General features: G+C 35.7%; 1 protein-coding gene across 1 annotated transcript; it reads right to left on the bottom strand.

Moving 5' to 3' along the window:
• Positions 1-91: 91 nt before the first annotated feature.
• LOC139857119 (uncharacterized) lies at positions 92-3,300 on the bottom strand. The gene is made up of 3 exons (XM_071845844.1): positions 3,239-3,300; positions 2,881-2,934; positions 92-2,309 (listed from the first exon to the last, which is right to left on the bottom strand). Exon 3 carries the CDS (start codon positions 2,003-2,005, stop codon positions 260-262), a length of 1,746 nt encoding a protein of 581 aa, XP_071701945.1. The 5' UTR covers positions 2,006-2,309; positions 2,881-2,934; positions 3,239-3,300; the 3' UTR covers positions 92-259.
• Between the last annotated feature and the right edge of the window lie 11,850 nt (positions 3,301-15,150).

Below are 15,150 nucleotides of genomic sequence, written 5' to 3'. Positions count from 1 at the left end.
ATACTGTAAGAACATAACAGAGAACACATTCACAAAGAACCTTGTGCAATGATGACATCATAACAAGGAAATTGGAAATTACCCACACTCAGAAAACTAACTGCTTAGCAAATTTTCACTTATTCATAATACATAACAACAATCTCATAGTTCTTTTAATCTCATAGTTCTTTTGCTTAAACAAACTTTCAAAACAAATAACAATCTACAAGATTCATAATCATATGAACCCTTTTAAATCCATTTCTGAGGCATTGCGTTAACTCGATGAACCACCACCAGATCTTCCTGCCGCTAGCAGAGCAATCAGACTCCCACCATGAACCCGTCCTTCTGCAGTAGTTGACCGCCTTGACCCACCCACCATATCCCCATTCTGACCCTGGACCCCAAAAGGTTTGAAACCCGATTCAGTAAACCCGGTAATAGCACGCGCAGGGAACAACAATTCTTTCATTTTCTGAGGTTGGGTGGGAACAGTTTCATGAACCAGGGTCCCCAAAGTAGCACCACCATGGACCCGTTTATCCTGAACCAAAGCACCGTGTGACGTACACAACCCAGACTTACCCCTAGCGAACGCATTACATATACCATCATTAACACCAAACTCCGAACCGGGCTGGCCCCACGCGCATCTCTTTCCACCACCATGGGCCTTGCAGAAATCAGTACTACCCTGCGCGCTTTTCCCGCACCCTTCAAATTGACACCGTTTACCACCACCATGTCGAACACAACAATCGGTACGTCCCCTCGCACTTCGCGTACAACCCGGGACGACACATCGTTTACCACCACCATGCGCCACACAGAACAGGGTTCCACCATGGACACTTTTCGGACAAACACCACCACCTTCATACGCACACCGTTTACCACCACCGTGACCTTTGCAAAACGGGGTACTACCTTCTGCACCTTTCGTACACCCTTCAAACGTGCACCTTTTGCCGCCGCCATGCGCCTTGCAGAACATGGTGCTGCCTTGAGCACCTTTCGTGCATCCCATAAACTGACATCTCCGGCCACCACCATGAGAGATGCATAAACCCGAGAGACCTTCTGCACTTTTGGTACAATTCTCCATCTGACATCGTTTACCGCCACCATGACGTATGCATAACCCCGATTTCCCTCGTGCTGCACGGGTGCAACTTTCGTAACTGCACCTACGACCACCACCGTGCGCTATACAGTAATCGGTTCGACCTTCCGAACTCTTGGTGCAACCCAAAAACTCACATCTTCGACCTCCACCATGAGCTTTACAGAAAGCGGTTCGACCCTCGGCTCCTTTATGGCAGCCGAGTTTTTGACATCTACGACCACCACCATGTGCAATGCAAAGTCGAGAAGCCCCTCTAGCTCCCTTTCCACATCCCTCAAATTGGCATATCTTTGTACTACCAGTTCTTTGCTGATGTGGCGGCTGATGTGGCATAGTAATAACACTTGATGACGGGTTGATTTTGTTCAGTGAGTTCTGAAAAACGGGAGACGAATTTCCATCGTCCATATGAAGGTCAACTGGTGGGCCCAGGTGAGCAGTGGTGACATCAGACTCAGCTGGCACAGAGAAAAGACTTAACTCAAGATCAACCATTGATGGTTTATTATTATTAAAGGTGGTAACTTTTTTCTTGACGGGTGTTTTTTCACCACCAAGATTAAGACTAAATTCCAAATCTAGATCCATTGTTGATTCTTCATCGGTTTCTTTAGCAGAAGACATGGTGGTGCAACCAGTGGCTGAACTCGCCTTACTATCCGACGAGCTTGGAGAGTGACCTAGCCATAGGTTCAATGGCAACCCAGATTGCAGATCCGTTGACCCGTTAACCGAGCTCCATTTCCTTTTAATACCTTTCGTAGTGGGTTGCAAAGGGGCGACACAACCAGGAAAATCCAATCGCAAAGTGGTGTCAGCGGTGTTGCTCAGGTTTCTAAACGCATCCGGCACATGATTTGCAGCAAAACCCATATTATAAAACCGGGAATCCATTGAAAGTTATACGCAAGTCTCTTATTTTGATTTGAATCAAACCTTATTAGCAAAAGAACGGGTAATATAAATGATATCTACAAACAAGACTAAGGTACTCCTAAACTACAGAACTACGGTTAGGTATTTCTCAGCTACAATACTAGGGTCAGTCGACATGTACGTCGCACCCCCCGCTGACAAAACCTGAAGTATCACGTCGATCCATTTGATAATATTTTAATCCCGAACGATATCAATCAACTATTGTAACTGATTTAAGCTCCACAAGAATGCTCTGCTGCAGCTTCTTAATCTGTTCATCCTGCATCATTCAAGTCATAAACAGATTTAGCAAATGAAATTACAAATAAAATACAAATCAGAAAACTTTTGTAGTATACAAACACTATATAACCTAGATGAATACTGTTTTAAGGTCAAAATATTGTAAAATTTTATTTTAATAATTAATAATTAAATTGTGATGGAAACATATAAAGAATTATGCAAACATATAAAGAACACCTAGATAGAGTAATTTTGGATCAGAGAATGGAAGCAGAAAGTAGAAAAAAATCAAACTTTATTGACAAACAGGGCAAGAAAACGAAATCGAAATCATCAATAAAAATCGATATAATATAAGCAATCCATGAAGACCTGTTCTACGAAACCACATCACTATCTTTCAAACTGGATAATTAATATAATAAAACCATCAAATTAAAAAAAAAAAAAAATTCTATAGCAGAGGTAACTAATGGTATAAGCAAATGATTCATGACCTGTACACAGCACAAAAGGCAACTTATACATATATAGTATACAATAAATAATATTTCATCAAAATTAATTTAAAGATTATTAATTTAAGCTCAAAATAACATAATTACCGCAAATTCGCTTTTCGATCTTCTTCTCCGATGAAACGAATTGCAGAAATTAACCTAACAACAAAAAATAACAAAAAATAACAAAAAAAAAATCAGATGATTGATGATATAAACTCAATTTTAACGAAATAAACAATAAAAAACATAAAAATTCAATTTTAAATAATTGATATCAATCCAATCACGATAATTAACCCAATATAACATACAAAACAAACAAATCGACGGCCTTTGAGCCAAATCAATTCAATTAACGGAACAATTGATCATGATAACAATTTAACAACTATGAGAACGTAAAATTGAATCATAAAAAACGAGAAACAAGCAAATTAGCGCACGGAAATAGATAATTTACTTCGAAATCAGATTGATTTCGGCAGAGAGAGAGAGAGAGATTTTAGGGCTTTTGAGGTGCGGGGTAACGATACAGGGCAAAAATGAGATTTGTACGTTTATATATACACAGAGAGAAAGTGCGTGTGGAAATTTAACACATCATCATCATAATCATTAAATTAAATTATTATTTTATTTTATATTTTATTTGGAGTATTAAATTTCTTTTTTTTTAAAGAAAGAGTGGCGCACAATAGACATGAAGGGCGTTGGTTAACAGCATGTTTTTATGTTCACAATTTTTTTTTTTCATATTTTTTTATCGGCAATATTGATATCGAATATTTTCATTTGTCATTCATACACGTGTTAAAAGGAAACTCTTCACACAATAGTAGGTTTCAATTATGTAATCATATTTTTATATACTTATGTAATCGTAATGTATATTTACGTAATATTTTTTTACATACTTTATGTAATCGTATTGTTTTTTATTTACTTAAATTTACTCGTAGTTTTTTTTATTTATTTAATGTAATTGTAATGTTACTTTTATTTTGTAAAATGTTATTTTATTTAATTATTGTATTTAAAATAAAAATAGGTATAATAAATAGAGTAAAACAATAGAAGTGGAGTCAATGTGGTTGTAAAAACATATGTCATCGATACTAGTGTGGTGTAATGGGTAAGTGATAAGAATGAAGTGCTGAAGTGATACTAATATGACACAGTGTAATTGTGAAGACATGCACAATAAAAATAGTCTTATAGTTCCCATTATATTTATTTGTCTTTTCTATACTTTTAATCACATTCTTTAATGGCAGGCAATAACAATAACAACTTTACATTATTCATAAGAAACAAATAAATGACAACATTAGCCTTGCATACATTATATTACTATTAGGGTGTTTATCGGTCCGGTTTTCGGTTTTTCAGATTATCAGTTCGATTTTTTCGGTTTTGAAACCGAAAACCAAATCGAAACCAAATTCAAATATCAAAACTGAAACCGAAACCAAATCGAAAATCGAATTTGAATTCGGTTTGGTTTCGGTTAAAACCGAACTTAACTTTGAAAATCAATTTTTTACTTTTTTTCCTACGAGAAGAACAAACATTATCGTATTAACTTTATAATATATCATTCTAAACTAATATATACTCCCTCCGTCTCATCTTAAGTGTCCACTGTTGACTTTTCAAAGTCTTTCTTTGTCAACTTTAACCGTAAATATTTCTATTCATGTTATATAATATTTGATAAAAATTATATGGAATGAAAACACATTTAACACCCAATTCATTCATATAATTTCCATTAAATATTATATAACACAAATAAATAATTTACGATCAAAGTTGACAAAGAAAGACTTTGAAAAGTTAGCAGTTGACACTTAAAATGAGACGGATGGAGTATAATTGAACGTATATATACAAATTTAAAAGATACAATAAGCTTATATAAGCTTATAAAATATCATAATACAATACATATTATAACAAGAAAATAAACAAAATCAATAATAAGAGAAAGTCGATTAGAATTGCTACATGTATAAATATTCGGATTGAATTTTTTCGACTTAGTTTCGATTTGGTTTTCGGTTTAAATGGTCATAACCAAAACTATGAACACCCCTAATTACTACTGTTATAAACCTTTAATTAAATGGTCATAACCAAAACTATGAACACCCCTAACTAACACTTGCATACTAAAAGTGGTGGCAAATGTCGTCGTTTCAGTTTTATCGGACACTTACATACTAAAAGTGGTGGCAAATGTCGTCGTTTCAGTTATATCGGATTGTCGTTTTGAGTTTGCGTTCATACTACAAACGGTCCCTCAACTTCGACTATATTTACACAACGGCTCCTCAAGTTTACACTTTTTCAAGGGTAAAAAGTTTAAATATATAATTTTATTAAAATAAAAGAAACTAATTCCACCCGAATTTATAACAGACCATATCTTTTTGCTCGGTGAGAGTTAAATTTTTCAAAGACTACCGTTCAACTCGAAAAAATCTTACGAACCCAACGGGACTAACTATACGCGAAACGGACACTTCTAAAAAAACGCTAAACACAGCGACAACCGGTATCTTCCCGCTCGCCACGAGTTAAATTTTCCCAACGGCAGCGTCAGACTCGAAATAATTTTATGAACAAAAAAAAACTAACCACGTTTGAAACAGACACTTTTTAAAAAACGCTAAACACAACGACAACCCGTATCTTTCTGTTCGCCGGGAGTTAAATTTTTCCGACAGTACCGTTACACTCGAAAATTTTTATTGAACAAAACAAAACTAACTACGTTCGACACGGATACTTTTAAAAAAACGCTTAACACAACGACATCTAAAATGGCGCTTAACACATGGGCCGTGTTCCCCTCTGTAAATACACAACGTTACATTAAATATGAATACGCAGGCCGAAAGCCCATGCCGCGACGCGCGGGCCGGTCCGGACTAGTTACTACTATTATACACCTTTAATTAATACTGTATTACTTTTTCATGTGCTCAAAAACTATGTTAAGTCACATATGTATTATAGTATATGTATATGTATCAATTACAGAGTATATAATAATAAAGCATCTTACAAAAAAACGTAGCAATATATAAAAGTGTCGTCTATGTCGATATCATGAAGTAAAAGATATCATTTTGTAAGTGCTCGAGCTCTATCGCATTTATGAACTCCTTCGTTTTCAAAGTTCTCTTAAGATTGATCGATTGGTGCTCAAATCGTAGAGGACTAGAGATGGTTCAGGGAGTGTTTAATTTGATCGTTGTTGTCTTTTTTGAATTTTGTTTGGCGTTTTCTTTGTAAAGATATGTAATTTGTCACCTCAGCTGTTTTATTTACTCGTTTCTTGCTTGACTTTTTAGTGGGTTGTACCTCCATGTTATCAATTTTTAAAATTAGATGCATATCATGAAGTATTACGTGGTGTTCGTCAGCTGTTCACTTGTTTTGTACAAACTAAAAAAAGTGTGATTTATGAAGGTACCTAGCTCAATAACCAGTCTATATACATGTTCCGACCAAAATAGGGTAGTTGGGGTTTGAAGGCCACACTATAACGAATGCCTTTTTAATTCTTTCCATAAAGGGTAGAGCCGTAGAGGAATTACTAAGATATTTTATTTGGTCAAAATAACGAATACTATAAAAACGAAGATTAATTCATCAAAAGATGAACAAACAGAATAAAAATACAATGTAGAACACGGAAGGCACGAAACAAAAAAAAAAAAAAAACGAAAGCCTAAATGATATCTACACCCGTGCCTACCGCACCGAATACACAAGCTTCTCAAACATAACAAACGAAAAAAGTCGAACCAAAAAGCCAACAAAATTATTGACAACCTAAACAACAGGACCAAACAAGAAAATCCAGTACAATACTAACCACAAGTACGACTAAGCCAACTATAAAGAGGAAAACAACAAAGTGAGGGCTAACGATTCTAGGACCTCGGATTATACATCTTAGCACTGGTCGTGTCACGTCGAACCTTTTTACGCGATCGATTTTCATATATATACGATAAAACGTTAGACGAATCGAAACCAACTAAAATTGCCGAAGAGAGAGGTATCACGCCCCATTTCACAAGCCTGTCAAAATACCCAACACCATTCATAAGCACTTCACCCTCTTTCGCAACGTCTTCATCTCGAACCATAACCTCCTCAACTCTCGCCTTGTGTTTGTTTCTAACCAATGTAACATCCCAAACCAACCCGCGAACAAACCACGTGAAAATACAAAATAAAAAAAAAAATTTAACTGTCCAGCAACTGGCGCGGCGCGCCAGGAAGGCCGCGCGGCGCGCCGAAGTGGTCTGTCCCAAAAGTCTTTAAATGCGAAAAAGATCGAGTGGTTCCCGACATTTTTAGCCAAAACGCTTTTAGTCACGCGTTCATATAAGTAAAACTAGTACGTTTCAAACATAAAAATGAAGTTTCACAAGTGGGGCCCACACGACCCAAAATACCAAGTTAATACAAATTACAAGAGTTTCGACCACAAAAGTTTAAGTTCCAAACTACACTACGAGCATGGCGTTTGGGATTAAACTACCCATCTATCGGTCAAACTCCAAAACTCAACGCGTCCCAAAAGCATCCCTAGTGAACGACGGGATCTCTAAACCAAAGCAATGCCCTTACCTTTATCCACATCGGAACCTATAAAATGGTAAACAACGAGAAGGTAAGCAAAGCTTAGTGAATACAATAATTATACATACATATATATAACCTATCTATCCGCATTCACAATACCAAATACCTCATACGAACTTGTAACACAATTAGTATATCAACATACTCGTAAATACTAACAAGTCGTACACCATCCCAAAACCACATTAGCATGTACTCATCACAATATATATATATATATATATATATATATATATATATATATATATATATATATATATATATATATATATATATATATATATATATATATATATATATATATAACATGCTATACAATTACAACACAATATGGTTAACCATAACGCTATGGTGCTACCGGCACGTGGTTCACACCATACGCATTTGAGTCTCACTCGTTTATAGTGCTACCGGCACATGGTTTACACTTCGACGCTACCGGCACGTGGTTCAGGCCTCATTTTATAGTGCTACCGGCACGTGGTTCACACTCGATGCTACCGGCACGTGGTTCACATCATTATCATCATAGTGCTACCGGCACGTGGTTCACACTCACAATCCACATCACACACATGTTATGGTACTACCTGAAATGTCCCGTTCTTATTGATTAAAAACGTTCCATATTAATTGATTTCGTTGCGAGGTTTTGACCTCTATATGAGACGTTTTTCAAAGACTACATTCATTTTTAAAACAAACCATAACCTTTATTTCATAAATAAAGGTTTAAAAAGCTTTACGTAGATTATCAAATAATGATAATCTAAAATATCCTGTTTACACACGACCATTACATAATGGTTTACAATACAAATATGTTACATCGAAATCAGTTTCTTGAATGCAGTTTTTACACAATATCATACAAACATGGACTCCAAATCTTGTCCTTATTTTAGTATGCAACTGCGGAAGCTCTTAGTATTCACCTGAGAATAAACATGCTTTAAACGTCAACAAAAATGTTGGTGAGTTATAGGTTTAACCTATATATATCAAATCGTAACAATAGACCACAAGATTTCATATTTCAATACACATCCCATACATAGAGATAAAAATCATTCATATGGTGAACACCTGGTAACCGACATTAACAAGATGCATATATATAAGAATATCCCCATCATTCCGGGACACCCTTCGGATATGATATAAATTTCGAAGTACTAAAGCATCCGGTACTTTGGATGGGGTTTGTTAGGCCCAATAGATCTATCTTTAGGATTCGCGTCAATTAGGGTGTCTGTTCCCTAATTCTTAGATTACCAGACTTAATAAAAAGGGGCATATTCGATTTCGATCATTCAACCATAGAATGTAGTTTCACGTACTTGTGTCTATTTTGTAAATCATTTATAAAACCTGCATGTATTCTCATCCCAAAAATATTAGATTTTAAAAGTGGGACTATAACTCACTTTCACAGATTTTTACTTCGTCGGGAAGTAGGACTTGGCCACTGGTTAATTCACGAACCTATAACAATATATACATATATATCAAAGTATGTTTAAAATATATTTACAACACTTTTAATATATTTTGATGTTTTAAGTTTATTAAGTCAGCTGTCCTCGTTAGTAACCTACAACTAGTTGTCCACAGTTAGATGTACAGAAATAAATCGATAAATATTATCTTGAATCAATCCACGACCCAGTGTATACGTATCTCAGTATTGATCACAACTCAAACTATATATATTTTGGAATCAACCTCAACCCTGTATAGCTAACTCCAACATTCACATATAGAGTGTCTATGGTTGTTCCGAAATATATATAGATGTGTCGACATGATAGGTCGAAACATTGTATACGTGTCTATGGTATCTCAAGATTACATAATATACAATACAAGTTGATTAAGTTATGGTTGGAATAGATTTGTTACCAATTTTCACGTAGCTAAAATGAGAAAAATTATCCAATCTTGTTTTACCCATAACTTCTTCATTTTAAATCCGTTTTGAGTGAATCAAATTGCTATGGTTTCATATTGAACTCTATTTTATGAATCTAAACAGAAAAAGTATAGGTTTATAGTCGGAAAAATAAGTTACAATTCATTTTTGTAAAGGTAGTCATTTCAGTCGAAAGAACGACGTCTAGATGACCATTTTAGAAAACATACTTCCACTTTGAGTTTAACCATAATTTTTGGATATAGTTTCATGTTCATAATAAAAATCATTTTCTCAGAATAACAACTTTTAAATCAAATTTTATCATAGTTTTTAATTAACTAACCCAAAACAGCCCGCGGTGTTACTACGACGGCGTAAATCCGGTTTTACGGTGTTTTTCGTGTTTCCAGGTTTTAAATCATTAAGTTAGCATATCATATAGATATAGAACATGTGTGTAGTTAATTTTAAAAGTCAAGTTAGAAGGATTAACTTTTGTTTGCGAACAAGTTTAGAATTAACTAAACTATGTTCTAGTGATTACGAGTTTAAACCTTCGAATAAGATAGTTTTATATATATGAATCGAATGATGTTATGAACATCATTACTACCTCAAGTTTAGTAGGTAAAACTACTGGAAGTGACAAGAAATGATCTAGCTTCAAAGGATCTTGGATGACTTGAAAATTCTTGAAGTAGGATCATGACACAAAAACAAGTTCAAGTAAGATTTTTACTCGAATTAAGATAGTTTATAGTTATAGAAATTGAATCAAAGTTTGAATATGAATATTACCTTGAATAAGAAAGATAACCTACTGTATATAACAAAGGTTTCTTGATCTTAGATGATTACTTGGAATGGATTAGAAAGCTTGGAAGTAAATTAGTAAACTTGAAGGGATTTTTGAAGTGTTCTTGAAGTGTTCTTCCTATGATGATTATAGCTTGATTCTTGAAGTGATTTTTGATGAAGATGATGATTAACTACTGGAAAAATACGTTCATAATAGTGTGTGTGTGTTGATAGAGAATTAGAAAGAGAATTGGAAGTGAAATGGAGTGAATGATGAGTGGTAATTGGTGAGTGGTGAGTGGGGTTAAAAGGAGTTCTAGTTAGTTGACTAGCTCATGGTAGAAGTTAAAATTGATTAGTCATACATGACATAATCAAGAGTGGAATCCCATGCTAGTTCCTATTGGTATATACTCATAGTAAGTACGTTTTAAAGCTGTGTATAATACGGGTAAGAATACGACTAGAATTCTTGATGAAAGAAAAGAATGGAAAAGTAATTGTAACCATTTTCGTTAAGTATGAGTGTTTTGATATATGTCTTGAAGTCTTCCAAAAGTATTTTAATACATCTAAATACACTACATGTATATACATTTTAACTGAGTCGTTAAGTCATCGTTAGTCGTTACATGTAAGTGTTGTTTTGAAACCTTTAAGTTAACGATCTCAATTAATGTTGTTAACCCATTGTTTATTATATCTAATGAGATGTTAAATTATTATATTATCATGATATTATGATATATTAATATATCTTAATATGATATATATACATTTAAATGTCGTTACAACGATAATCGTTACATATATGTCTCGTTTCGAAATCCTTAAGTTAGTAGTCTTGTTTATATGTATATAACTCATTGTTAATATACTTATGGAGATACTTACTTATCATAATCTCATGTTAACCATATGTATATCCATATATATATATCGTCATGTCGTTTTTACAAGTTTTAACGTTCGTGAATAACCAGTCAACTTGGGTGGTCAATTGTCTATATGAAACATATTTCAATTAATCAAGTCTTAACAAGTTTGATTGCTTAACATGTTGGAAACATTTAATCATGTAAATATAAATCTCAATTAATATATATAAACATGGAAAAGTTCGGGTCACTACAGTACCTACCCGTTAAATAAATTTCGTCCCGAAATTTTAAGCTGTTGAAGGTGTTGACGAATCTTCTGGAAATAGATGCGGGTATTTCTTCTTCATCTGATCTTCACGCTCCCAGGTGAACTCGGATCCTCTACTAGCATCTCATCAAACTTTAACAATTGGTATCTTGTTTTGCTTAAGTCTTTTAACCTCACGATCCATTATTTCGACGGGTTCTTCGATGAATTGGAGTTTTTCGTTGATTTGGATTTCATCTAACGAAATAGTGAGATCTTCTTTAGCAAAATATTTCTTCAAATTCGAGACGTGGAAAGTGTTATGTACAGCCGCGAGTTGTTGAGGTAACTCAAGTCGGTAAGCTACTGGTCCGACACAATCAATAATCTTGAATGGTCCAATATACCTTGGATTTAATTTCCCTCGTTTACCAAATCGAACAACGCCTTTCCAAGGTGCAACTTTAAGCATGACCATCTCTCCAATTTCAAATTCTATATCTTTTCTTTTAATGTCAGCGTAGCTCTTTTGTCGACTTTGGGCGGTTTTCAACCGTTGTTGAATTTGGATGATCTTCTCGGTAATTTCTTGTATAATCTCCGGACCCGTAATCTGTCTATCCCCCACTTCACTCCAAAAAATCGGAGACCTGCACTTTCTACCATAAAGTGCTTCAAACGGCGCCATCTCAATGCTTGAATGGTAGCTGTTGTTGTAGAAAAATTCTGCTAATGGTAGATGTCGATCCCAACTATTTTCGAAATCAATAACACATGCTTGTAGCATGTCTTCAAGCATTTATATCGTCCTTTCGCTCTGCCCATCAGTTTGTGGATGATAGGCAGTACTCATGTCTAGACGAGTTCCTAATGCTTGCTGTAATGTCTGCCAGAATCTTGAAATAAATCTGCCATCCCTATCAGAGATAATAGAGATTGGTATTCCATGTCTGGAGACGACTTCCTTCAAATACAGTCGTGCTAACTTCTCCATCTTGTCATCTTCTCTTATTGGCAGGAAATGTGCTGATTTGGTGAGACGATCAACTATTACCCAAATAGTATCAAAACCACTTGCAGTCCTTGGCAATTTAGTGATGAAATCCATGGTAATGTTTTCCCATTTCCATTCCGGGATTTCGGGTTGTTGAAGTAGACCTGATGGTTTCTGATGCTCAGCTTTGACCTTAGAACACGTCAAACATTCTCCTACGTATTTAGCAACATCGGCTTTCATACCCGGCCACCAAAAATATTTCCTGAGATCCTTGTACATCTTCCCCGTTCCAGGATGTATTGAGTATCTGGTTTTATGAGCTTCTCTAAGTACCATTTCTCTCATATCTCCAAATTTTGGTACCCAAATCCTTTCAGCCCTATACCGGGTTCCGTCTTCCCGAATATTAAGATGTTTCTCCTATCCTTTGGGTATTTCATCCTTTAAATTTCCCTGTTTTAAAACTCCTTGTTGCGCCTCCTTTATTTGAGTAGTAAGGTTATTATGAATCATTATATTCATAGATTTTACTCGAATGGGTTCTCTGTCCTTCCTGCTCAAGGCATCGGCTACCACATTTGCCTTCCCCGGGTGGTAACGAATCTCAAAGTCGTAATCATTCAATAATTCAATCCACCTACGCTGCCTCATATTCAGTTGTTTCTGATTAAATATGTGTTGAAGACTTTTGTGGTCGGTATATATAATACTTTTGACCCCATATAAGTAGTGCCTCCAAGTATTTAATGCAAAAACAACCGCGCCTAATTCCAAATCATGCGTCGTATAATTTTGTTCGTGAATCTTCAATTGTCTAGACGCATAAGCAATCACCTTCGTTCGTTGCATTAATACACAACCGAGACCTTGCTTTGATGCGTCACAATAAATCACAAAATCATCATTCCCTTCAGGCAATGACAATATAGGTGCTGTAGTTAGCTTTTTCTTCAATAACTGAAACGCTTTCTCTTGTTCATCATTCCATTCAAATTTCTTCCCTTTATGCGTTAATGCAGTCAAGGGTTTTGCTATTCTGGAAAAGTCTTGGATGAACCTTCTGTAGTAACCAGCTAGTCCTAAAAACTGGCGTATGTGTTTCGGAGTTTTCGGGGTTTCCCACTTTTCAACAGTTTCTATCTTTGCCGGATCCACCTTAATACCTTCTTTGTTCACTATGTGACCGAGGAATTGAACTTCTTCCAACCAAAATGCACACTTTGAAAACTTAGCGTACAATTCTTCCTTCCTCAATACTTCTAACACCTTTCTCAAATGTTCACCGTGTTCTTGGTCATTCTTTGAGTAAATAAGTATGTCATCAATGAAAACAATGACAAACTTGTCAAGGTATGGTCCACACACTCGGTTCATAAGGTCCATGAACACAGCTGGTGCATTAGTTAAACCAAACGACATGACCATAAACTCATAATGACCGTAACGTGTTCTGAAAGCAGTCTTTGGAATATCATCTTCTTTCACTCGCATTTGATGATACCCGGAACGTAAGTCAATCTTTGAATAAATAGACAAGCCTTGTAGTTGATCAAATAAGTCGTTGATTCTCGGTAGTGGGTAGCGGTTCTTGATGGTAAGTTTGTTCAACTCTCGGTAGTCGATACACAACCTGAATGTACCATCTTTCTTCTTGACAAACAAAACAGGAGCTCCCCACGGTGATGTGCTTGGTCGAATGAAACTACGCTCTAAAAGTTCTTGTAATTGGCTTTGCAGTTCTTTCATCTCGCTGGGTGCGAGTCTGTAAGGAGCACGAGCTATTGGTGCAGCTCCTGGTACAAGATCTATTTGAAATTCAATGGATCGCTGTGGGGGTAATCCCGGTAATTCTTTCGGAAATACATCGGGAAATTCTTTTGCAATGGGAACATCATTGATGCTCTTTTCTTCAGTTTGTACTTTCTCGACGTGTGCTAGAACAGCATAGCAACCTTTTCTTATTAGTTTTTGTGCCTTCAAATTACTAATAATATGTAGCTTCGTGTTGCCCTTTTCTCCGTACACCATTAAGGGTTTTCCTTTTCCTCGTATAATGCGAATTGCATTTTTGTAAAAAACGATCTCTGCTTTCACTTCTTTCAACCAGTCTATACTGATTATCACATCAAAACTCCCTAACTCTACTGGTATCAAATCAATCTTAAATGTTTCGCTAACCAGTTTAATTTCTCGATTCCGACATATATTATCTGCTGAAATTAATTTACCATTTGCTAATTCGAGTAAAAATTTACTATCCAAAGGCGTCAATGGACAACTTAATTTAGCACAAAAATCTCTACTCATATAGCTTCTATCCGCACCCGAATCAAATAAAACGTAAGCAGATTTATTGTCAATAAGAAACGTACCCGTAACAAGCTCCGGGTCTTCCTGTGCCTCTGCCGCATTAATATTGAAAACTCTTCCGCGGCCTTGTCCATTCGTGTTCTTCTGGTTCGGGCAATTTCTAATAATGTGGCCCGGTTTTCCACATTTATAACAAACTACATTGGCATAACTTGCTCCGACACTACTTGCTCCGCCATTACTCGTTCCGACACCATTTGTTCCTTTCGTTCTATTAACCCCTGGTCCATAGACCTCACACTTCGCCGCGCTATGACCATTTCTTTTACACTTGTTGCAAAATTTGGTGCAGAACCCCGAGTGATACTTTTCACACCTTTAGCATAGCTGCTTCTGATTATTGTTGTTGTTGTTGCGGTTATTATTATTGTTGGGATGATTGTTGTAGTTGCTGTTGTTGTTGTTGTTATTGTTGGGCCGTTTGTTGTAGTTGCGATTGATGTTACGATTGTTGGGATAATTGTTGCGATTATTGTTGTAATTGTTGTTGTTGTTGTAT

This window comes from Rutidosis leptorrhynchoides, chromosome 7 (genome assembly GCF_046630445.1).
Source record: "Rutidosis leptorrhynchoides isolate AG116_Rl617_1_P2 chromosome 7, CSIRO_AGI_Rlap_v1, whole genome shotgun sequence".
Taxonomy (NCBI): domain Eukaryota; kingdom Viridiplantae; phylum Streptophyta; class Magnoliopsida; order Asterales; family Asteraceae; genus Rutidosis; species Rutidosis leptorrhynchoides.
Note: the sequence above shows the minus strand (reverse complement) of the source record. Positions and strands in the feature narration are given on the sequence as shown.

Coding starts and splice junctions, on each gene's coding strand:
- LOC139857119 (XM_071845844.1), bottom strand. CDS start 2,005: ATGGATTCCCGGTTTTATAATATGGGTTTTGCTGCAAATCATGTGCCG.